We start from the raw sequence: 24,330 nt of genomic DNA, 5'->3' as shown, positions 1-24,330 counted from the left end.
GATTTGCAAGAAAGCATCAAATAATATGGTGGGAAAAAAATAGATTTAAGTTTTAAACATGGTTTGAAACATGGTGATTTGATGCTTTCCTTCAAATCACGCAACCTTCAAAAAATGGGTGTTGGCCAATGTATAAATTCGACTGTTTCTTCCTGTCTGCAAGCACCTGAAGTGAGTTAGACAAAGAAGCACTTGAACAATATTGTAAGTCAATCTGTATTTCTCTTCTGTAGAATCTCAGTGTTGTGATGCTATTTAATAGTATTTCAAATTCCGAGTTATACTGTATATTGTTTATTGTAATCACGTTTATTGTAATACAAACATTTTCTGATTTTCTTTCTTTAGCAATAATTTGCTTGGGAACTTGAAGCACTTCGATCCTGGAACAAGTCATGACCAATTCTAATGAAAAGTAAGAATATTACTTACTGTAATTTTATGTGTGCAGATTTTAAGGCAGATAAAAGTAAATCCAATTATTCTCAATGACTGCTGCTTTCCAAGTCTTTGTAAGAGCAACAGACTAAAATTGAATCATTGTCCCCATTTACTAAAATGTTAAAATAACTGTATATATTATAACAGCTTTGATGTCAAATGTCATTGGCTTTGTCATGACTGATTTTGACATGAAATGTTGTATTTTTCTTTTGAAAGAGATATGACTGCTAGAGAGATATTTTTACTCTGCATTTCATGTCTTCTGAAGCCACAAGTAATTTGGAATACGTCTATAGTAACTTTTCATCATTTTGTGGAATAAATTAGGCAGCAGCTAATTGCAAATAAAAAGAGACAGCAATAGATGCTATTTACACTCAGTGAAAATAACTTTTTCTTAGCGATAGATGATATTTACACTAAGTGCAAATAACGGTAGATGCTATTTACTAAGTGAAATAGCATACTAAGTTGATATATTATATTTACACCATATAAAAGTAGCAGTTCTTTGCAATATGTGTAAATAGTAATTAGATGTAATTTATACTTTATATACTTTGACAGATACATACTATTTGCACCTCAGTATTGTTGTACATTAACAGGATGCAATAATAACATAGTGTAAATTATTATATTTATTAAAATGATTAAATGGATGCCGCCCTAACAATAAAAGCCCTCCCTACACCAACCCCTAACCCTACCCAATAAATGCTTTTATTATTGTTAAACATTTCGTTAGGCACTTTATTTCCACATTTAGAACATTTTCTTAATTTTTATTGAAAGTAAATGCATTTCTGGTTGTGATAAGAAAAGAGATAAGAAAAAACTCTGCAAAAGGCGGATTCGAAACCCATGTCAATCGTGTCAAAATTGAGAACCATTAACCATATGCTTTACTGATTGGACCATTGAAGACATTGGAATACAATCAGTTTTTAAAATCTTGTTTGGCCCAACCAGGCATTGTTAGGCGGAGCTAGTGCGAATAGCACTTGCCAACAAGGCACGCTATTTGCACTTGGTGTGAATACACTCCAAATAAAAAAATATTGTGACTATACTTTTGTCTCTATTACAGTGTTTTTAGGGATACAAGAACAGCTGATATGCTTAAAATTAAATGTATAATCAACATTAAAAACAAACTTTCTTTAGACATAAACACAAGTATGGACACATTTTATATAGCAAAATTATGAAGATATTTTAAAAAGCTTTACAATAATTAATTAATTAATTTGTTACATTTATATAGCGCTTTTCTAGGCACTCAAAGCGCTTTTACATAGAAGGGGGGGATCTCCTCAACCACCACCAATGTGCAGCATCCACCTGGATGATGCGACGGCAGCCATATTGCACCAGAACGCCCACCACACACCAGCTGATTGGTGGAGAGGAGACAGAGAGTGATGAAGCCAATCAGTATATATATATAGGGATGATTAGGAGGCCATGATGGACAGGGGACAATGGGCAAATTTGGCCAGGATGCCGGGGTTACACCCCTACTCTTTATCGATGGGCATCGTGGGATTTTTAATGACCACAGAGACTCGGGACCTCAGTTTAACATCTCATCTGAATGACGGTGCTTATTGACAGTATAGTGTCCCCATCACTATACTGGGGTGTTAGGACCCACACAGACCACAGGGTGAGCGCCCTCTGCTGGCCTCACTAACACCTCTACCAGCAGCTACCTAGTTTTTCCCAGTTGGTCTCCCATCCAGGTACTAACCAGGCTCAACCCTGCTTAGCTTCAGTGGGAAACCAGTCTTGGGCTACAGGGTGATATGGCTGCTGGTAAGTGGGACACAACAAAAAAGGCATGCCCTTTGTTTCAGTGTATATGCCCAGCTTACAGGGAACATTCTCATATCTTTGGGTAATGTTCTGTCAAGGTTCTCTCAAGGTTATGAACAAACGTTCTTCTAGTAAAGTTTACAGAATGTTATCTGGGTGGGACGGGGCCTCATGTATAAAACTTTCATTTCATCCTAAAATTTCATCCTAAAAGTGTGCGTACGCACAAAAGCTAGATCTGGCGTATGCAAAACCATGCATACTGTTATGTTTTTTCCGTCTCTAATATGACTAAATATTCCAGTACACATTTCTAAAACCAGAGCAAATCATAGGATCTGTCCTTACCATCAAGTTTGAGAGTGCTGCCCACTGGTATCTAGGGACGTCCGTACCAAGCTCAATCAAGGTTCAGTCCTCTATGAAGCCTGATAGGTTATAATATCCAGGGCTGCATTTCCCGATAACGTCGTCTCTTATTGCGCTACGAAGACTCTAAAGGTATAACTTAACTAAAGGTATACCATTTCTAAGCGTGTTCCCCGAACTAAACCTTAGGAGGTTGCTTAAGGTATACCTTCTTAAGTGCAACGTTAACAGACGCTGTCCATGGCGGCGGTGCTGAATTAGTTTATCAATGACTCAAAAATCAATGATTCACTCTATGCAGGGGCTGTTTAACAGCATTATGTGAGAAAGCGGTGTTCTTTATAATAGAAGCACTTCAGAAAAAGTTGAAATTGCATTTATCAGGACTCGTGAGATCGTATAAATATAATCCAAATTGCAAACTAAATCCAACAGTGGATATTGTAAATAAATTTGAAATGATTGTGCGAACCCGCAACCTCTCATGCCCAAACGTATCAACCCACTATACTGGCAGTATGCCATTTATATTATCATAATATATTTTGCCATAGTCTTCATTTACTCCACAAGCAGAGTTGATTGCCCAAATCACATTATTGGTAAATCACTCATTTCTGTTATTGGATGACCTACTCAATAAAGGCGCAACACGCGAAAGATAATCAACAGCTACAGCGGAGAAAAAAGAAAGAAAGAGAAAAGCGCCAACAGCTGAATATCGGGGCCAAGCTCCGTCAGGTTTGTCTTGACAAAGTGGGACCAACAAGATCTAAAAGCTGCTGAATTCGCTGCCATGGCAGGTGAAATTAATTTTGAATTGCAGCTTTTGATATGGTAGCCAGGGGACTAAAGTTTTCACAGATGAAATAGTGCACATAGAAATGGCTCCGCGGACGGCGCCGTCTTTGATTTACAACTATTTGCTGTATCGCTGCCATAGTTTGACCAAACTCCCCTCTACAATCATTCCCTTTAAATAGACTCCATAATGGTTTGCCAGCTGATATACCTTTGGATAATATAGACTAATTAAAAAGCGAAAAGCCATCAGTGTAATGACAATAGTATTATTTGCATGAAAACACTTCAATTAGCAGAATCATATTCGTAAAGACTGAGATGTAAAGAAACAGTGGTGGCCACTATCGGAATGAACTGTCAATAGTGATAAGGTATAGCTAAGAGTGCTCCAGACCAACCTTACAAACGAATGTCTTACTGAAGGTATTCTTAACTAAGATTGTTTCGGGAAACACGTATTAATGATAAGATACACCTTAAGGTATAACTTAAGAACGACGTAGTGTTAAGAAGGTTTCGGGAAATCCAGCCCTGTTTCATATAATAGTTAAGAAATAATCACACTGAGACTTATTTAAAAAAGGTAGAAAAATTGCCCCATTCAATGTTTTGGTTTACTTGCAAAGTTTCAGCATAAAAAAATAATCTCGGAGTATGGCCCCGACCACGGATGTACAGTACACTTTTATAGTTCATATAAACACAGGATTAAAGACATATTGATCTATACGGACAATTCTGTGACCGTTGCGTACATCAACCGACAAGGTGATCCCCTCACATGTCGCTCCCGTCACATGTCGCAACTCGCCCGCTATCTCCTCCTTTGAGGTCGCTTCGGCCCATTCATGTCCCTGTGTGCTCAACCGTGTGGCCGACGAGCTCTCATGAGCTGTGCTCCCGGCCCAGAGAGAGTGGCGACTCCACCTCCAGGCGGTCCGGTTGATCTGGAGACAGTTTGGAGAGGCTCAGGTTGACCTGTTTGCCTCTCCAGAAATGTCCCACTGTCAGTTGTTTTATTCGCTGACCGAGGGAACACTCGGCACAGATGCTCTGACGCACAGCTGGCCCCCGGGCCTGCGCAAATATGTGTTTCCCCCAGTGAGCCCACTTGCTCAGTCTCTGTGCAAAGTCAGGGAGGACGAGGAAGCCTTAGCCTTACTGGCCCAACCGGACCTGATTACCAGAACTGATGCTCCTTGTGACAGCCCCTCCCTGGCAGATTCCTCTGAGGAAGAATCTTCTTTCTCAGAGACCGGGCATCCTGTGGCACCCGCATCCAGACCTCTGGAAATTCCATGTCTGGTCCCTGGACGGGATGCGGAGGTTCTAGGTGACTTACCCCAAGAGGTAGTTATCACTTCGGCACGAGCACTGTCTATGAGACACGCTTATGCCTTGACGTGGAACCTGTTCATCGAGTGGTGTTCTTCTCGCCAAGAAGACTCCCGAAGATGTTCGAACAGATCTGTGCTTTCCTTCCTGCAGCATGGGTTGGAGTGAAGGCTGTCTCCCTCCACCCTTAAAGTATGCTACTGCAATACCTGCGTATCATGACCCCATAGGAGGTAAGTAGGTTGGGAAGCACGACCTGGTCGTCAGGTTCCTTGGGGGGGCGAGATGGTTAAATCCTCATCGTCCTCCCTCCGTACCCTCTTGGGATCTTGCTCTGATGCTCCAAGCACTTCACACTGCATGAAAAGTGGGATTTTCGACCCTGTAAACGCCTGTAGACTCCCGGAAATCTCCCTAATTTTCGGCAGTTTTCGACAATTTAGAGGCAGCGAACGTCGCGTTCGTCTGTGCACAAATTGTCGTAAACGAACCATGACGTAGGTGGAGAGCCCCCCGCTGAGAGACAGCGCGGAGGTGCGACGCCTCTAATTTGCATATGAATAGCAGCGAAACCAGAGAGTCAACGGCCTGACTTGAATTTACTCACTCAGTATTGGCTGAGGCCACTACTTTTAAACAAGAAAAATCCCTCGTGATTGGTTGGCAGATCACTGAAAACCAATCATTATTGGTCCCCCTGGCTCATTATAAATGTAAACCCCAATAATAATAATAATAAATATATAATAAATATATAATTTATGTTGTAATAATTTATGTTTTATATTAATTTTATTGTGCTATGAAGTATTCATACCATCAATGAATATATGGGAAAATTATATGGACCGTGCCGTTTATTCAAAGAAAGAGCTTCATTTATAAACACACAGCTGTTTATTCAAAGAAAGAGCTTTATTGTTAAACACACAACTATGTACAGTGCAGCAGTAATGTCTCGTAATGTAATGTAAAGTTCGGCGAGCTCCAGGCTGCGAGAGGGCGGTGGCCGCACAATCCATCCAGACACCCCGTCAACAATGCCGTCTTCCTCGTCAGACATGAGTTCAATGGTCGCGCACTTCCAAATGTCCACCTCATCCAGCACACTCTCGCTTCCAGCAACTGTAATACAATCCATAAAGACAATAAGCAACCTGAAAAATACTCACATTGACAAAAAACGGATCTAATATAATAAATCTTACCCTTTTTCTTCTTGATCCGCCTGCGATGTAAGTTCAGGTTGTTTGTATCTGAAGCTCCGGCGTGTCGATTCATAATACGTCTTACAGGCAGCTGGAAAACAATTACATGAGACTGGTATTCATAAAAACAGTCACGGTAAAATTAAACAAGGAATGAGAAAAACATTAGAAGTTATACTTACACACAATGTCGTCGTGATCAGCGGTTAAATCTGGACTTGCGGAAATCGCTCCAAGCTGATAAGAGCTCACGGCTTCGTTATGAGGCGAGGATAGTCTGTGTAAACAAAATGTGCAGTTTTAAGCTCGGATCTATTAACGCATCCATTTCCTTATTCAGCTGAATAAAAGCATATTCTTTAAATCGTAACGTTACATTACCCATGCTCTGGTTCATAGTGACTGCAGTTTGCCTCAGAGTTGTGAATACGAAGACAGCTGAAAATTAGTCGAAAAAGTTAGCCGTGTCCATGCAGAGGAGTTGAAGGGGAGCTGAAGGCGAAACGGCGTCCTGTCATTGTTGATCACGAAAAAGCAAAGCAGCAAACACACAGGAAATGTATAAAAAAAAAAAAAGAGTCCAAGGGTCCGTCCACACGGAGACACGTATCACTGTATACGTATACATTTTTTATCGTATTGGCGTTTCGTCCACACGAATCCGGCGTTTTGGGAGACTGAAACCGCTATTTTTTGAAGTGGATCACTTCACCTAAAGTGGATAAATCTGAAAACGACACCCTTGCGGTTTCGTGTATACGGCCAATCCGTATATTTTGTGAAACGATGGTGTCATCACACCACGTCCTGCGCAGGGAAGACTTGAAGGGATACAACTACGGGCACTGGGCATGCGCACATCAATACTGCGTTGTTTAATTACTGTATTTGCATTATTATAAGGGTATGTTTAGGGTTCGTATAGGTGTATGTGTTAATAAAACACATCTGGTAAGTAGCAAATTTATTTATTGTTATTTTATTGTGAGATTTTACCTCACCTCCGACTGTTGCCGCACCCCTTCTAGCCACAACTCTTCTTCTCCGTTTTTAGTGTATATCTGTGGCAGAATTACAGTGCCACATACTGGCCTGGCATGTATACTACATCGTTTTGAGCCGTTTTCATGCTCTCATGTGTACGCTGATATTTCTTGAAACGAGGAAAAAAAAAAGATTGGATAGGGAAAGTTCTGGCTTTGTGTGGACATGGCCCAAAACACGTCTGTTTAAAGCTAGTCTTCAAGTTTTGTACCATCATGGCCATGACCTCGCACGTGAAGTATTGTCAAGTATCGTCAAGAAATGTATTAAATTAACAAGAAAATGAAACAAAGAATGTTAAGAGTTGAATAAAATAAAAAAATGTTGATGTATTTTGGCTGTGTGTGCGTGTGTGTGTGTGTGTGTGTGTGTGTGTGTGTGTGTGTGTGAGAGAGAGATAGAGAATCACAAGAGTCAGGAAATCAGTCCACAGAGGGGCTTAATTTATCCCTATATTCTTCAACCTCATTGAGGTTTCAGACCACCAAGGAGCTCCAGAAAAACCTATTATATTTATTTTCACTTTATTTAAGTTAATGGGTGTGGCAAATGTGCTTCAATTACATATAGGCATAACACCGTAACTTTTTATTTTGTGTGTATTTTTTTTTTACATAACATTGGTTATTGCTAATGACATACAGAGTAATTAATCTACTCTGTTAGCCCGGACAAGTTGAATCTACTTAAAAAACAACTGCCAAGCAAGGCCCACGTCAATTTACGTCAATTTACGTCAATTTACGGCAGTTTTCGGTGTTGCCTGCAAATTGCCGTGCACAGTCGTAAACCTGAAGTTTCACGGCAATCTACAGTGCCACATACTGACGAAAATCCCACTTTTCATGCAGTGTCAGAATGCCCCATTTGAGAGTAGTACCCCGAAATCCATTCTGATTTCGCTCTGAATTATGCTGAACTTATGCTATGAATATAATATGCTCTGGAGCAGGTTATGTTTCAGGGTTACTTCAGAGTGGGTGTGATTGTATATCTGTTAAAATAAGACAAAAGAGAAAGCGCGCACACACACATGCACAAGCGCACACACACACACACACACACACACACACACACACACACACACACACACACACACACACACACACACACACACACACACACACACACACACACACACACACACACAGAAAGAGAATTGAGTTATAGGAGTTAAATATGAGTTAAATAACGTCAAAGAGTTAACTTAAAGAGTTGTGAGAGAATGAGATGCGCGTGACAGCACGTCAGATCTTAAAGTCACAGCAGTCACTAATGATGTCTGTCATTAACGTTAATCACAGAACAAAGGTAACAGAGAGAATTGTAGTTTTAATAAGGATTAATCTGTATTTAATTGATTATTTTTACAGTGCACACTGTTTTATAACTTTATTCAATCTGTTAGACAGATATGAAGGTCACAGGTAAATATGATATTTATTATAATGGGTTTATATGAAGATTGTTTTAAGTTCACTTAAATTTTTTAAAAGTTTATAAATGTTGAATTTGATATAGCTTTCAATTATACTGTGTTAATTATACTGTAATGTTGAATGTCTATCATTAATGTTTTAAAAAAATAATTGTCATGGACATCATACCAGTATTAGTATCAGTGATACTGCCCTTCATAAATATATGTAATTACAACAAATATTTAACAAATACTTTAAGTTCCCTTTCGAGGGAACTCGCACTGCGTCGGAACGACACTTTTGGGAATGCCCTCAGCGTTGCGTGTCTGAAGCATGAATGAAACTAAGACCGATCTTGATTGGTGCTACGTCATGACGTAGTATGTGATGGTATACCCGGAAGTATAAAGGGACGCTGGTTCACAACAGCGCTAGCTTTTTCCGCTCTTCAGCAGCGCTCTGTTGTGTATGTGTGTGTTCTGAGAGTTTTCTAGTTCAGTAAAGTAATGAGTGAAAGAGAAACAAAAGATGACGAGTCAACAGTTCAAGCAGTGTGTGCACCCCTGCCCTCGTTACATCACGGGTGGGGACACACACTCTATGTGTGTGAACTGTTTTGGAGCGCAGCACGCTCGGTTAGCTCTCGAGGGAGCTAGATGTGAGCACTGTGAAGCACTCCCCATCAGAGTGCTGCGCTCCCGCCTGGCCGTGTTTGACGGTGAAGCACTGTGAAGCACTCCCCAAGTGCTCCCCAAGACGGTGAAGCACTGTGAAGCACTCCCCATCATAGTAATATTATGGGGGCGGGAGAGAATGGCTATGGGAGGATGCTGCGGGTGGAGGAGGCTTTGGCCGGTTATCTTTCTCCTGATGCGGCGTCCTCCCTGAAAACCCCGGTGCTGCCCACCAAGCCATGTAGAGATACATCGGCGATGGTGGGCAGGGCATATATGGCGGCAGGTCGGGCTGGTGCATGTCTGCATACCATGGTTTTATTGCAGGCATACCAGGCCGACCTGTTAACCCTCTCGAGTCGGCAATCATGCCGGCGTGATTGGCTTGCTTTTTTTCTTATCAGTGCCAAAGAGACTCAAATAACTCTGTCGTTTTTTATCATTCAGGCAAGTGTTATACATCATTATAATCTGTTAAGTTTCTATTTTTCTTTAGTACAGTCACAATAAAAAACAATTGTTGTGCTTTTTGCAAAATAAAGAAATCAAACATGATGCGCGATCTGCAGCCTCTCTGTCAAAGACGTTCATTCAGATAGTCTTCAGAAAATGACCTCTAGCTTATTGAAAACCTTTCTCACAAACATGAGCCATATGTCTAAAGAAACGCTGAAATGTCAGGTTTTAAACACTGTAAACCAAATCAAAAACAAATATTCTGTTTTTATGTAATCCGTTTGAAAGCAGATCGATGTTAGTCATTCCTGAGCGGCTCATTATAGACTAATGTGACCACGCCCACTAAGCGCGCGCTCTATTGAGATTCAAATACTGAGTCGACGCCCACACACACATCAGCTCAAACAAACACATCATGCAACGAGGCACACTGAAGCTTTCTTTGTTTAAGTTAGCTCAAAATTACTGTCAGATGTAAGTAATTACCTTGACAAACTATACATCATTTAAAAGATCTAAGACTCAAGCTTCCATTTTTGACCTCTGTTTTATTCTCAAAGACATATAGTGACCGTATTAATATGTGTCAGGAGTTATGAATATGAAAACTGCGTTGGTACCTTCTAAAGATAGTAATACGAGTGTCAGCTGCTCTCATCTCAACAATTGGTGTAATAAATCATAAATTATAGTTTAATAAATCATAAATTGTTGTGGCAGAGAATATAGATTGTTTTAAGTTATCTGGTCTACCTTTATGAAGTAACTTTGCACTGTACCTAAGCAGAATTTCCCCTTGGGGACAATAAAGTTTACTAACTAACTAACTAAGCAAAAACTCACTTAATTTTGATTTCCCCCCCAGAAATGTTTACTAATCTAGTAAATTAATCTTGATTTAAGAATTTAAAAGTTTGGACTGGAAACAAGAAAAAATACCAAATAAGAAGAGCATTTTTTGCAGTGTAGTCAAATATTCTGATCATTTAAAATACAACCCCAAATCAGAAAAAGTTGGGACAGTATGGAAAACGCAAAAAAAAAAAAAAAAAAAGTGATTTCTAAATTTACTTTGACTTGTATTTCATTGCAGACAATATGAACACAAAATATTTCATGTTTTGTCTGGTCAACTTCATGTCATTTGTAAATATGCATCCTTTCCTGTCATTCAGACCTGCAACACATTTCAAAAAAAGTTGGGACAGTAAAGCATTTACCACTTTGTAATGTTGCCATTCCTTTTCACAACACTTAAAAGACGTTTAGGGACTGAAGACAACAAGTGATGAAGTGTTTCAGGTGTAATTTTGTCCCATTCTTCCTGCAAACAAGTCTTAAGGTGGGCAACAGTACGGGGTCTTCGTTGTCGCATTTTGCGCTTCAAAATGCGCCACACATTCTCTATTGGAGACAGGTCGGGACTGCAAGTACCTGTACCCTCTTCCTCCACAGCCAGGACTTTGTAATGTGTGCAGAATGTGGTTTTGCATTGTCTTGTTGAAATATGCATGGACGTCCCTGGAAAAGATGTCTTCTTGATAGCAGCATATTATGCTCCAAAATCTCTATGTACTTTTCAGCATTAATGGTGCCTTCACAGAAGTGCAAGTTACCTTTGCCAAGGGCACTGACACAACCCCATACCATGACAGACCCTGGCTTTTGGACTTGTTGCTGGTAACAGTCTGGATGATCCTTTTCTTCTTTGGTCCGGAGCACACGGCGTCCATTCCTCCCAAAAAATACCTCAAATACTGATTCATCTGACCACAGTAGACGTTTCCACTGTGTGATGGTCCATCCCAGATGCCTCCGAGCCCAGAGAAGTCGACGGTGCTTCTGGACACTGTTAACATAGGGCTTCCTTTTGGCACAGTACAGTTTTAACTGGCACTTGTGGATGTAACTACGTATTGTGGTACTTGACAAAGGTTTGCCAAAGTAGTCCTGAGCCCATGTGGTGATATCGCTTATAGATGAATGACGATTCTTGATGCAGTGCCGCCTGAGGGATCGGAGATCACGGTTGTTCAGCTTAGGCTTGCGCCCTTGTCCTTTACGCACTGAAATTCCTCCAGATTCCTTGAATCTTTTCATTATGTTATGCACTGTTGAATGTGAAATATCCAAATCTCTTCCTATCTTTCTTTGAGGAACATTGTTTTTAAACATTTCAATAATGGGGTTTTGGTTTCCTTGCCACTGTTACCTCTGGCTTGGCGTGCTCAGTTGGGGACACTCAATTTTTCAACTAAACATTGAAATAAATCTAATTAATAAACTAAATTAACCATTTAAACTAAATTACTGATCGAATTATTGATCTAAAGCCCACACTGTCACTGTATGATAATTGAAATGAACTGATGACATCAGCGTTTTTTCCAGAATGGCTATACAGCTGAATAAAATTATGCTGCATTATTTTCCTGTTTAACACTGTAAAGCTGCTTTGAAACAATCTACATTGTTAAAAGCGCTATATAAATAAAGTTGACTTGACTTGACTAATTTCCTCACGTATTTGTTGGCAAACTGGCGATCCTCGGCCCATCTTTGCTCCTAAAGGATTAGACCTTTCTTGGATGCTGCTTTTGTACCAAATCATAATTATAATCACCTGTTGACATCACCTGTTTCAAATCACATCATTATTTAACCATTTTACCTCATTACTAGCCCTAAATTACTCCTGTCCCAACTTTTTTTGAAATGCGTTGCAGGTCTGAATGACAGGAAAGGATGCATATTTACAAATGACATGAAGTTGACCAGACAAAACATGAAATATTTTGTGTTCATATTGTCTGCAATGAAATACAAGTCAAAGTAAATTTAGAAATCACTTCTTTTTTTATTTATTTGCGTTTTCCATACTGTCCCAACTTTTTCTGATTTGGGGTTGTATAATAGGCCTTTGTTGATTACGTTCCAAATCAAATAAACTACAAAAAATATATATTTCCTTTGCTCTGTTGCTCTCTGTCACATAGGCCTACCTGCAGCTCATTCATTATGCAGCTCATTAATGCGAGTCCTTTGTTATCTCAGGTGCTATCTCATCATTATTCATTAGATATCACGCATCCTCGCATATTGGCTTTGTGAAGAGAAACTGTCTTACACATTTTAAATCAGTGTATTGTTTTATGTGAATGAGTAGGCTCAATGATTATCACATCAGTATAAAGAAAAAACTCTATGAAAATACAGACAGGAGTCAAAAGTCTTGGGAACCGATATCTATTGTGTGTTTTGAGGCTTTCATTTTAAAACATTTTTTTTTTTTTTTTTTCAAAATCCGTGCATAAACATTTTTCTCTCAAAAATACAAGCATGTACATACAAGTTGCTCACATATTATGGTAGCCCAGTTTGTGCTGAATACAGTGTAATTACACTTTTGCCATTAATGTGTTTATAAGCAACTGAAAAAAACACAAATGTCAGAGCATGTCAAAACTTCTAAAGGTCCCCAAAACAGCTCAGATTCCTAGGGGTTAAAAGATTTGGATGAAGGCGAGGGACCCACACCTGAGGACTTGGAGGATGAGGCCTGCGACTCGTTCCAGAGTTCCAACTTGGGATCTGGCGGTGGTTCTCGAGGGATTGGCTTCGGCCCCCTTCGAACCACTCGAGTCTGCGACAGATCGAGTTCTGTCGCTAAAGGTGGCGCTGCTCCTTGCTATCACTTTTCTGAGGAAAGTGGGGGACCTTCAGGCCTTGGCAATTACGCCAACTTGCCTGGAGTTTGCCCCTGGCGGAGTTAAGGCCATCCTTCATCCGAGGCCGGGCTATGTGCCCAAGGTGCCATCTAATGTAGCACGGCCTACGGTCCTGCAGGCGTTTCATCCTCCAACTCATGTGTCGGCGGACGAGGGGACACTTAATTTGCTCTGCCCGGTCAGAGCTCTGCAAATTTATCTGCGGAAGTCTTCGCAGTGGAGAAGATCGTACCATCTGTTAGTGTGCTTCGGGTCTCCTAAGAAAGGACTGCCCACGTCCAAGCAAACGGTCAGTAATTGGATCGTTCAGGCGATTGCCTTGGCCTATCAAGTGCGCAGCTTGCCTTTACCTTTGGCCTTGAGGGCGCATTCCACCAGGGGCATGGCCTCTTCTCGGGCCCTTCATATGGGGGTCCCGCTTCAGGAGATTTGTGAGGCAGCCGGCTGGGCTACCCAACACACATTTATCAGGTTTTATAGTCTGCATCTGGGTTCCAGGTTCACACTAGGGCAGGCATGCTTCGTGGTGGCATAGTGGGCATTTCGTTCCCAAAAGTGTTGTTCCGACGCAGTGCGAGTTTCCTCGAATGGGAACGTCTCGGGTTATGACTATAACCCTTTTTCCCTGAGAAGGGAACGAGACACTGCGTCTCCTTGCCACGCCTCTCCATGCCTGGGAGCGACTGCTTCATAGTGAAAAAAAAGCTAGCACTGTTGTGATCTAAGCCGCCGCGCCGCCTCAACGGCCGCGGGACCTGAACTCGTCAAACACTTGGGGAGTGCTTCACAGTGCTTCACCGTAAAACACGGCCAGGCGGGAGCGTAGCACTCTGATGGGGAGTGCTTCACAGTGCTCACAGCTAGCTCCCTCGAGAGCTAACCGAGCGTGCTGCGCTCCAAAACAGTTCACACACATAGAGTGTGTGTCCCCACCCGTGATGTAACGAGGGCAGGGGTGCACACACTGCTTGAACTGTTGACTCGTCATCTTTTGTTTCTCTTTCACTCGTTACTTTACTGAACTAGAAAACTCTCAGAACACACAAATACACAACAGAGCGCTGCTGAAGAGCGGAAAAAGCTAGCGCTGTTGTGAACCGGCGTCCCTTTATACTTCCGGGTATACCATCACATACTACGTCATGACGTAGCACCAATCAAGATCGGTCTTAGTTTCATTCATGCTTCAGACACGCAACGCTGAGGGCATTCCCAAAAGTGTCGTTCCGATATTGAAAAAAAACTTACATTAGGATATTTTGTTTTTCTCTAAAATATATTGCGCTATATAAATAGGGCTGATTTTGTAGGGGGGTGAATCTGCACAGAGAATAATAAACAAATTACAAGCATAGATAAATACAATAGAAGAAAGATATTGAAATAATCAGTGCTTTGTGTTTTTCAGGTAAATCTAACTGTATTCAGGTACAGAAATTGAATAATCAAATGTAAAATAACAGTCTTCGCTGTATAAATGAAATATAACTAATATAATTAAAGGGGTGGGAAAACACATTCTTTCGAAGACTTGATTGTGTTTGTGGGGTGCACTGTAACATGTGTTCATGCTTCGTTTTTAAAAAAATGCATTATTTTTCATATATTTTATCTTTATTCTACACTGCTCTGTTCATCCCTGTAAAACGGTCTGATGGTTTCCGGGTTCTATGAAGCCGGTCCCTCAAAAATACGCAATGGGCTCAGATTGGTTAGCTGGCCCAGTATGTTGTGATTCGCTAACCACCTAGTGCACGTTTGTCGGAAATGTCACGCCCCTTACCTTTACCGGTAGACTGTGCTTTGGTAGTATTAGAAACAATGGCGTCAATAAAACCATACCAATCTGAGCCCGAATCAGACCCAGAACATTTTTGTGAAGATGATCGAGCAGAACCTGTTCAAGAACAGCTGTTAAATGACGTTTCAGAATGGTTTGTTTTTTGTTGTTGTTGTATAGCCTACTACAGTCCTCAAAGGGATTTTTTTGAGTAAAGACTGCAAATCTATAGTGATCGCTACTGAATGGCACAGTTACTTTTGTATTTTTAGAACGATTATAGCCAAATATCTGTCGCAAGAACTATTAACCCAAAACGAACACTAAACATTGGCTTTACTAGTAGCCAAATCAAACACAGAACCATGTTTAGCATGCCTGTAGATAAACAAGCATGTAGATAAACAATACATAAAAGCTCTAATCAAAGAATAATTTACACTAATTCCAAGTTCGCTGTTGAGATTTAAAAAAGTTTGTAACGTTAGATGTTTGTCGGATAACGTTAAGTATGAATAAGCATTTAACAAACTGGTTTGCAGAGCCAAACGCCGTTGTCATCTGTTTACTTCCTTGCTACAACGTACAATTAACAATACAAACTATTACAGGAAAACACATAGACAAAAAATAAATCACACTTACAGGTTGTGGCCCGTAAACAGCTTCTGTTTTTAAAGTTGTAACTGCTCCATCTTGGCCGTTGTGGGAATCCTGCATTGAACTCGTGAAGATTGTGGAAGCTTTCCTCCGTAAAATGTGCAGCACAGTGAGCGAGATAACCATTGATCCCTAACGTCACAGCAATAAAAAATGGCCTTGCCCCCCTTATTCTCGGAGGAGGGTTTATGTAAATATTGGGGCTGGTGAAGTCAGCAACCCTGGAGGAATGTCTAGTAGTCCCTACCGGCCGTTTGCTGTAGCCCTAAGAAATTGATTTCTTTAAAAGCAAATATCTCCCTTTGCTTTAAACTTTGAACGTTGTGACTTTGCAGATGTTGTTTATGCTCAAACAGCAACATTACACACTAGCTAAAGTTAGAAAAGTGAAATCGTGTTTTACCACCCCTTTAATTAATGAATACGTTTTATCATTGTTAAAGCTCCAAAAGTAATTCAGCTGCTGGTACATAAGGCTGCTGTCCCTTTAGGATGACCACACAAACCTAATATAAATTACAAGCATCCGTTTCGGTTTCCAATTGTTTGCTCCACATAACTGACTGTTTTACGAGGATACTTGTCGAGATGGGCATTTTGACTTCATTTTGCGTGCACGTGTCCATTTAAGCTTAAAAGAAAATTAAGTTGAAATGCCTGTGCGCTTTTTTCTGTATGCACAGTGAATTTGTTCACGTGTTGTCTGTGTGTGTGTGTGTGCTAAGATAACGCGTGAGTCCCCTTGCACTTGATGCCTGACTTGAATTAAAACTCATGCATTGATGCAAATGATAAACTTTCACTCTATGATGGAATTAATCCGCAAATCACATGCAGGGTGCAGCTGGTCCATATGGATCATGGATCAACTATAATCCCTATACTTGACATCGCACATCCTCAAATGTGACTATCGCACATCACGTTATCGATGCTAAAATGATATATCGTGCAGTCCTAGTCCACGGTATGATATATATATATATATATATATATATATATATATATATAAAAGACAAATGAAAACTTAGACAAATGAAAAGTGGAAATGTTTTCCATGAAAAAGTGCCATAAGTGTTTATTAAACAATATGTTCAAATATGATACGTATCATGATATTTTGAACAAAATTAAAAAATAAATTAAATATCAAATAAAATTCAATAATTTTGTTGTACATACAACTTAATAAAGGTGTGTCACTGAACAATAACATTTTAACATGAAATTGAACCATGAAACCTAAGAGAGTACAGGTAATGCAGTAAAACAATGGTGACACCAGAATAAAAATATTCATGATTCTGAACCTGAAAATACAGAATTACAGGCCTACTATGCCTATAAATAATGTAAGCCCTTTTTACTGGTAAAATTAGACATTTGGCATTTTCAGGACCCACAAATATTGCCCCATTGCATTATTATACATTATATAGTAATTTAATGTAGTAGCTAGTAGCTACTGTAAACTCTGTAAGCTTTAACGTTTTTCTAATGCAGTATACACGTTACAATGCATTTGTTGAATCTCTTTTACACAGACAAGGCACCTGCGCAGATTAATGTACTTACATAAGAATAAATATATATATACATATATATATATATATATATATATATATATATATATATATATATATATATATATATATATATATATATATATATATAAACAGTATATATATATATATTTTTTTTTATATATACAATTGTTATTATTTTTTTGAACATTTTTAAGTTTTAGGGGAATTGACTTTAATTGGAGAGACAGAAATCTCTCATAAAAAATATCTTCAGTTGTATTTGAAAGAAAAACAAAAATCTCATAGGTTATAACGACATGAGGGTGAGTAGATGACAGAATACATTTTTTTGGGTGATTTAAATACAGTGAGTACTTTTATACAGAGTCTTGGATAAAAGTAACTATCGCGAGTCATATTTTACATCAACAATATAATCGCGATATACGATATATCACTACACCCTTAATATATATATATATATATATATATATATATATATATATATATATATATATATATATTAGGGACCTCTTCCTCCGCAGCCAGGACTTTGTAATGTGTGCAGAATGTGGTTTTGCATTGTCTTGTTGAAATATGCATGGACGTCCCTGGAAAATAAGTCTTCTTGAAGGCAGCATATTATGCTCCAAAACCTCTATGTACTTTTCAGCATTAATGGTGCCTTCACAGAAGTGCAAGTTACCTTTGCCAAGGGCACTGACACAAGCCCATACCATGACAGACCCTGGCTTTTGGACTTGTTGCTGGTAACAGTCTGGATGATCCTTTTCTTCTTTGGTCCGGAGCACACGGCGTCCATTCCTCCCAAAAAATACCTGAAATACTGATTCATCTGACCACAGTACACGTTTCCACTGTGTGATGGTCCATCCCAGATGCCTCCGAGCCCAGAGAAGTCGACGGCGCTTCTGGACACTGTTAACATAGGGCTTCCTTTTGCCACAGTGCAGTTTTAACTGGCATTTGTGGATGTAACTACGTATTGTGGTACTTGACAAAGGTTAGCCAAAGTAGTCCTGAGCCCATGTGGTGATATCGCTTATAGATGAATGACGATTCTTGATGCAGTGCCGCCTGAGGGATCGGAGATCACGGTTGTTCAGCTTAGGCTTGCGCCCTTGTCCTTTACGCACTGAAATTCCTCCAGATTCCTTGAATCTTTTCATTATGTTATGCACTGTTTAATGTGAAATATCCAAATCTCTTCCTATCTTTCTTTGAGGAACATTGTTTTTAAACATTTCAATAATTTTCTCACGTATTTGTTGGCAAACTGGCGATCCTCGGCCCATCTTTGCTCCTAAAGGATTAGACCTTTCTTGGATGCTGCTTTTGTACCAAATCGTAATTACAATCACCTGTTGACATCACCTGTTTCAAATCACATAATTATTTAACCATTTTACCTTATTACTAGCCCTAAATTGCTCCTGTCCCAACTTTTTTTGAAATGTGTTGCAGGTCTGAATGACAGGAAAGGATGCATATTTACAAATTACATGAAGTTGACCAGACAAAACATGAAATATTTTGTGTTCATATTGTCTGCAATGAAATACAAGTCAAAGTAAATTTAGAAATCACTTCTTTTTTTTTTTTTTTTGCGTTTTCCATACTGTCCCAACTTTTTCTGATTTGGGGTTGTATATCCAGCAAAGTAAACAATCAAAAAATCTGTGTTATTCACAATGTTATTCCTGATCAGTGTATATTTAATAAGATAAAAAAATTATTGCACACCACCCATTAGGTGGCAATATGCACTAAGAATGTAACTAACTAAACAAAAGTATGGTGTGCTTTTTAGTGTCTCTTTCTATGGTGACTCGTTGATTCGGTGCTCTGTTGAGAATATGTTGTGTGTTCACCATGAACATACTCTGAATTGACTGAACTTCCAGAGTTCAGAACCTCAGTATTAGAAAAAAATAACTAGTAGCCAACTGTTTCTTTTTTTGCATTTTTAAATGTCTGTTTTTGTGTTTTCTTCTTTACATTACAGGAAAAATATGGCCAGTTTAGAACCAGAATTACACAGATTTGATGCAATCATCAATCAAAGTAGTGTAATTGAAGAGGGGACTCCAACCCGATACCATCTGACACTGAGGACAGAGTCTCATGATCAATCTAAGCCATATAAAAAAATGACCTTTGGTGAGAGAGATGAAAACAAACCCCACAAAACCATTCTGATGGTGGGAGAAACAGGAACAGGAAAAACAACCCTGATCAATGCAATGATCAACTACATGTTAGGAGTAAAGAGAGAAGACAAGGTTTGGTTTGAGATCACAGATGACCAGAGTGACCGAACATCAGTTCAGAGTCAGACCTCCAGTGTCAATGTTTATGGGTTTTATCTGCAAGAGAGTCCAATCCATCTAACAATCATCGACACACCAGGATATGGAGACACACATGGAGTTGAGAACGATAAAGAGATCGCTGTGAATTTGCTTGGTTTAAGCAAATGTGATGACTGGGTCCATAAACTAGATGCAGTGTGTCTGGTGATCAAAGCAACCCAAAATCGACTCTCTGACAGACAAATATACATATTTGATGCAGTTCAGTCTTTATTTGGAAGTAATATTGATGAAAACATTGTCTTGCTCTTCACATACTCACGTGGAGAAATCCCTACAAATGCTCTGACGGCTGTAAAAGAGGCTAAAGTCAAGAGTGCAGTGGATGACAAGAATCAGCCAGTGTATTTCCTGTTTGACAACTGCCAAGGAGAGACATTTCGTCCAGAATACCAGATGGTCCAAGAGCATTCATGGAATCTTAGTTCTAGAGAAATTACAGGATTTTTCAAATTTCTTGACAAAATAAAACCAAAAACCTTGAAGATGACTCAAGATGTTTTAAAGAAAAGGAAGCAGTTTGAGGCAAATATCTCCAAAATAAAATCATATGTTCAAAAGATGGAACTAAAGCAGAATCAGCTAAAACAAACTCAAGAAGATCTGAAGCAACACAAGAAACTTGTTGAAGAAAAGAAGAACTTTGAGTCTGAAGTTGAAGTGAAATATAAAGAGAAGGTTGATATTGATCCTGCTGTAGCCAAAGAGGCGATGTGCTGCACCATCTGTGAGGAGAACTGTCATTATCCAGGATGCTGGTGGGTCAGAGATCTCTCATGGTGCAGTGTGATGAAAGATGAGCACTGTACAGTGTGCACTAATAAATGCCACTACAGCAAACACGTCAAAGAAGCAAAAATATATGAAACAAAGACAAAGAAGGAAAAGAGGACATATGAAGATTTAAAGAGTAAATATGATGACAATATGATGAAGATTAGAGATGGTCAGTCTCTTGTCCAGAAGCTGGAAGAAGAACTGCAAGAACCAGAGACAGAGAAAGTAAAGCTGGTGTTTGATGCTTTTCACTGTGCGGAAACTCTGGAGATGATCGCACTCAACACTGATTCACTGATCGTACTTCAGCACATTGATTTTCTGATTGAGAAGCTGAAGGAAATAAATGAGCCTGAAAAAGCAGAAACACTGGAAAACATCAAGAAGACAGCGGGAGAAGAAAAAAAACAAAGTGCTGGGATACATGAAAGAATGTTATAATCTCTCAGCTAGTTAAAGAAAAAATCAGAAAAGAGCACTCTGAAAATGATATAATGATGTGATATAATGCTATATTATCACTGTATTAATTGATCAAAGCTGTTCAAACATAATTTGTGAGTTTGAATGAAATTGTGTGCTTTCTAGAGAATATTTGTGCACAGACAATACAATACATTTACATATCAATACTGTATATATTAATATTTAGTTTTCTGTAATGTTATAAGGTCACATTTGCTTCTTGAATAGTGAAGGTCTTCTTTGGATGCTGTGGATGCTTTGGGGGTGGGGGTGCTGTATTTGTTGTGCTCATCATTCATTCAGTTATCAGTCATGCATGTATTTTTTCCTCACTGGTCTTATTGATTATTTGAGGATTCTGATTATGGAGGAAGTCAGTGTGTTTTAAGTAGATTATTGCCTTTTGAGTTTTTTGGTTTGGTTAAAATTACATTTTGGATTGTCCATTGGACTTTTCTATGTTTAATAAAGTTGTACTTAAACCCTGCCTTCTGGTGAACTGGTTTATGCATGCTGTAATGCAGAGGATCATACACTTTTCAGGCCAAGTACCTTTGATAAAATCAGTCACAAATTCTCTGAGCACAAGCTTAAGCATATCTTTTCATATCAAATCAAATTTTGAATAGTTTTGATATCTCAGTAAATCATGCTGCTATAAGACCTTATCAGTTGTTTGCACCCTTTTGCAGAACTGTGGAAGAGCCCTATCTGAAAAAAATAAAACATCTAAGAACAGAATAATATTTTTATTTTATTTTCCAAAACATATTATGCAAATGTTGCAATGCCATTTCAAATGTTTTGCAATCTAATTTAAACACACTATTATCATATTATCTATTAACATGTATTTATGAGCCATTAAATCATGCCCTGTATGTTGTATATGTATGCTGTATGCCAGAGGTTTTTTCCTAAAACGTTCGATTTTGACATCTTAATTTCAAAAGGCTATATCTTAAAAGTGATAAAAGATAGAGACTTTCTGTAAATTAGAGAAATATTAAAGATGACCCAAAGTTTATGTAGGGATTGCATTTTCCCATAATTTGCATATTATGACGTCATATGGTGGTGGCCATCTTGGATTATAGAATTTTCATGAAAAGTCACGTTTAAATGATAAAATGCAGCACTTCTTATCCCCCAAAATGTCCCTCACCTTCTGTATGCTGTATTGCACAATACTGAATGCTCAGGTAAATAGTAAACAAACTGTGTAAATCATTACTAATAAATGGTAGAAACAAACTGAATGCATGTAGCGGTTGGCCTTTTGCTGTAGAGATTTTCCATTTACTACATACAGTAGGCACCCTGATTCCATGTACGGGGCACATGTATATTATTCATATGACACACAAACACAAGTAGACTATGCATAATACGGGCCCCTCTGCCCCATGTTACACCGTGCCAGATCTGCCTCGAGCTCGCCAAGTGTGCACAGCACACGCCTTGTTCCCACAACACTAACACGCTTGCTAACTTTGCGATGAACACTCCGACCCCGGGAAACACTGTTCCCACCACTGACATTGGGCAAAGGACCATCTACATTGGGCAAAGGATTCACCGTTTGTGCTTGGTATAGGGCTGTACTTTCACTTTCAGAATCACCGTCATCTTCTGAAGGCAGATATTCCCCTTCAGAATAAGGGTCTGCGAATAGAAGACCCAACACTTAATTGCAGGTAAGCTTTATTGATGCCATTAGAAAATAATAATAATAATAATAATTTAATGCAAAAACTCGGTGACGTTGACAATATTGCTCTGATAAAATGGCTCACTCGCACACTAGCTCCACTTTTGTTCGCACTAATTCAATGCACACTTGCTCAAAGATTTTGTATAGAAGCATCGAGATATAGAGAATGGGCCAATGGCCATTGGCATGGGAGATTTGCATCTCGCGCTCCACCCCGCATTGCGGGTATAAACAGGACGCGGATTCAGCGCACCATTGTCATTCACTTCGGAGCCAAACACGGTGTCGATGAAGGAGACTGTTCCTGCTTCAGCAGAGAGAGAAAGCGAGAGAATGAGAGAATAGGCTTAGTGCTGGGAGAGAAGGTGCAATCAGTGGCGGCCACGAGCTCACTGATACAGTGATAAACTATTTTCACAGCACTGTTTGATCTGTTGGTTCGGTGAGGGCGTTCCCAATGGTGAGTGCATACACAGGCTGCACTACTCTCCTGTGTTTTGCCGCGGTCGTTCCTGGGTGCTTCAGCACATTTAAAGAGCTTTTCTTCTAAAAGAGCAGCGCGAGTGTGACACTGAGTCTTTTACAAAACGTCATTCCACCCGTGCGTTTCTGGATGTGTTTGTTTCCTGTCCTTGTTGACGGCCACAATCCCTCTCGCATAAACATGTTGAGATTGTGTTTGTGGGTGATCCGTGTTCTCTAAGGGGAACGGGATCACGTTGACGCGCTGTTCGTCTCACCTTCCTCGTGAGGGTTTGAGTGTTCAGCGAGCCGTGTGCCGTCTAGCTGCCGGATGACAGCGCGGGTTGTCACGGCAACCCAGCGTGTCGCTCGGCGCTCTAGATGCGCGGTCGAGACTATGAAACCTCAAACGGGGTTGAGTCCCTTCGCTTATACCCAGATCTAGTTTATTTTCTGGTGCACCAGAAAGGGGCTACTTTGGCTGATAAGCCTGGGTGACCTGAGGATTACAGTGAGGCTTCCCTGCCTAGTACATCTCCGTGGGCCCCCACTCCTCTGTCGCATCGCAAGCATGTTGAGACTGTGTTCGTGGGTGGTTCATGTTTTCTCATGAGAGCATGACCACATTGGTGCATTGTTAATCCTGCCTGTTTCATAAGCTCTTGAGTGTTCAGTGCGCCGTGTGCCGTCTCACGGCCAGTGATGCCGGTAACGCGTTACTTAGTAACACGTTACTCTAATGTGACCACTTTTTCCAGTAACGAGTAATCTAACGCGTTACTATTTCCAAACCAGTAATCAGATTAAAGTAACTTTTCCAAGTCACTGTGCGTTACTATTTTGTATCATTTTCCTTAGTAAAAATATATATTTTTGCTTTCTTCTTGCGTCTCGGGAAAAGAAGTCACGTATGCAACAAGTCACGTTTTCAGCATGAGGACAGTTCACGTGACGTCACGTGTAATACACACGCAGCGAGACTGGAGGGAGGAGAGAGATGCGCGTTTTCTAGCTGGAAATACAGTCACTATTTTGAGTTTGTGTCAGCTAATGATGGCAATATTAAAGTTTGTTGTACACTCTGTGCTGGTGGCGACAAAGTGCTATCTAGCTACAAAAACACTACGTCAAATTTGAAGAAACACTTGGAGTCGCAGCACTGCACAGTCAAACTTACAGAGCAAGTCCCACCAGGTGCGAAGCGGAAAGCAAGAGGTCCCCCACCGCCGCCACCACCCAAACAACAAAA

The 24,330-nt window shown here is 39.8% G+C and overlaps 1 protein-coding gene across 1 annotated transcript; it reads left to right on the top strand.

The window, feature by feature from the left end:
- On the top strand, positions 1-22,152 carry LOC307119547 (uncharacterized protein). The gene is made up of 3 exons (XM_079805889.1): positions 1-204; positions 349-415; positions 19,297-22,152. Exons 2-3 carry the CDS (start codon positions 396-398, stop codon positions 20,879-20,881), a joined length of 1,605 nt encoding a protein of 534 aa, XP_079662015.1. The 5' UTR covers positions 1-204; positions 349-395; the 3' UTR covers positions 20,882-22,152.
- The last annotated feature ends 2,178 nt before the right edge of the window (positions 22,153-24,330 follow it).

The sequence above is a fragment of the Gobio gobio genome, assembly GCF_949357685.1.
Source record: "Gobio gobio genome assembly, chromosome: 23".
Classification (NCBI taxonomy): Eukaryota; Metazoa; Chordata; class Actinopteri; order Cypriniformes; family Gobionidae; genus Gobio; species Gobio gobio.
Note: the sequence above shows the minus strand (reverse complement) of the source record. Positions and strands in the feature narration are given on the sequence as shown.

Excerpts from the sequence above, each read along its gene's own strand:
- LOC307119547 (XM_079805889.1), top strand. The coding sequence starts at position 396 with ATGACCAATTCTAATGAAAA. Across the intron at positions 416-19,296 it reads ATGACCAATTCTAATGAAAA|GAAAAATATGGCCAGTTTAG; the intron begins GTAAGAATATTA and ends TTTACATTACAG.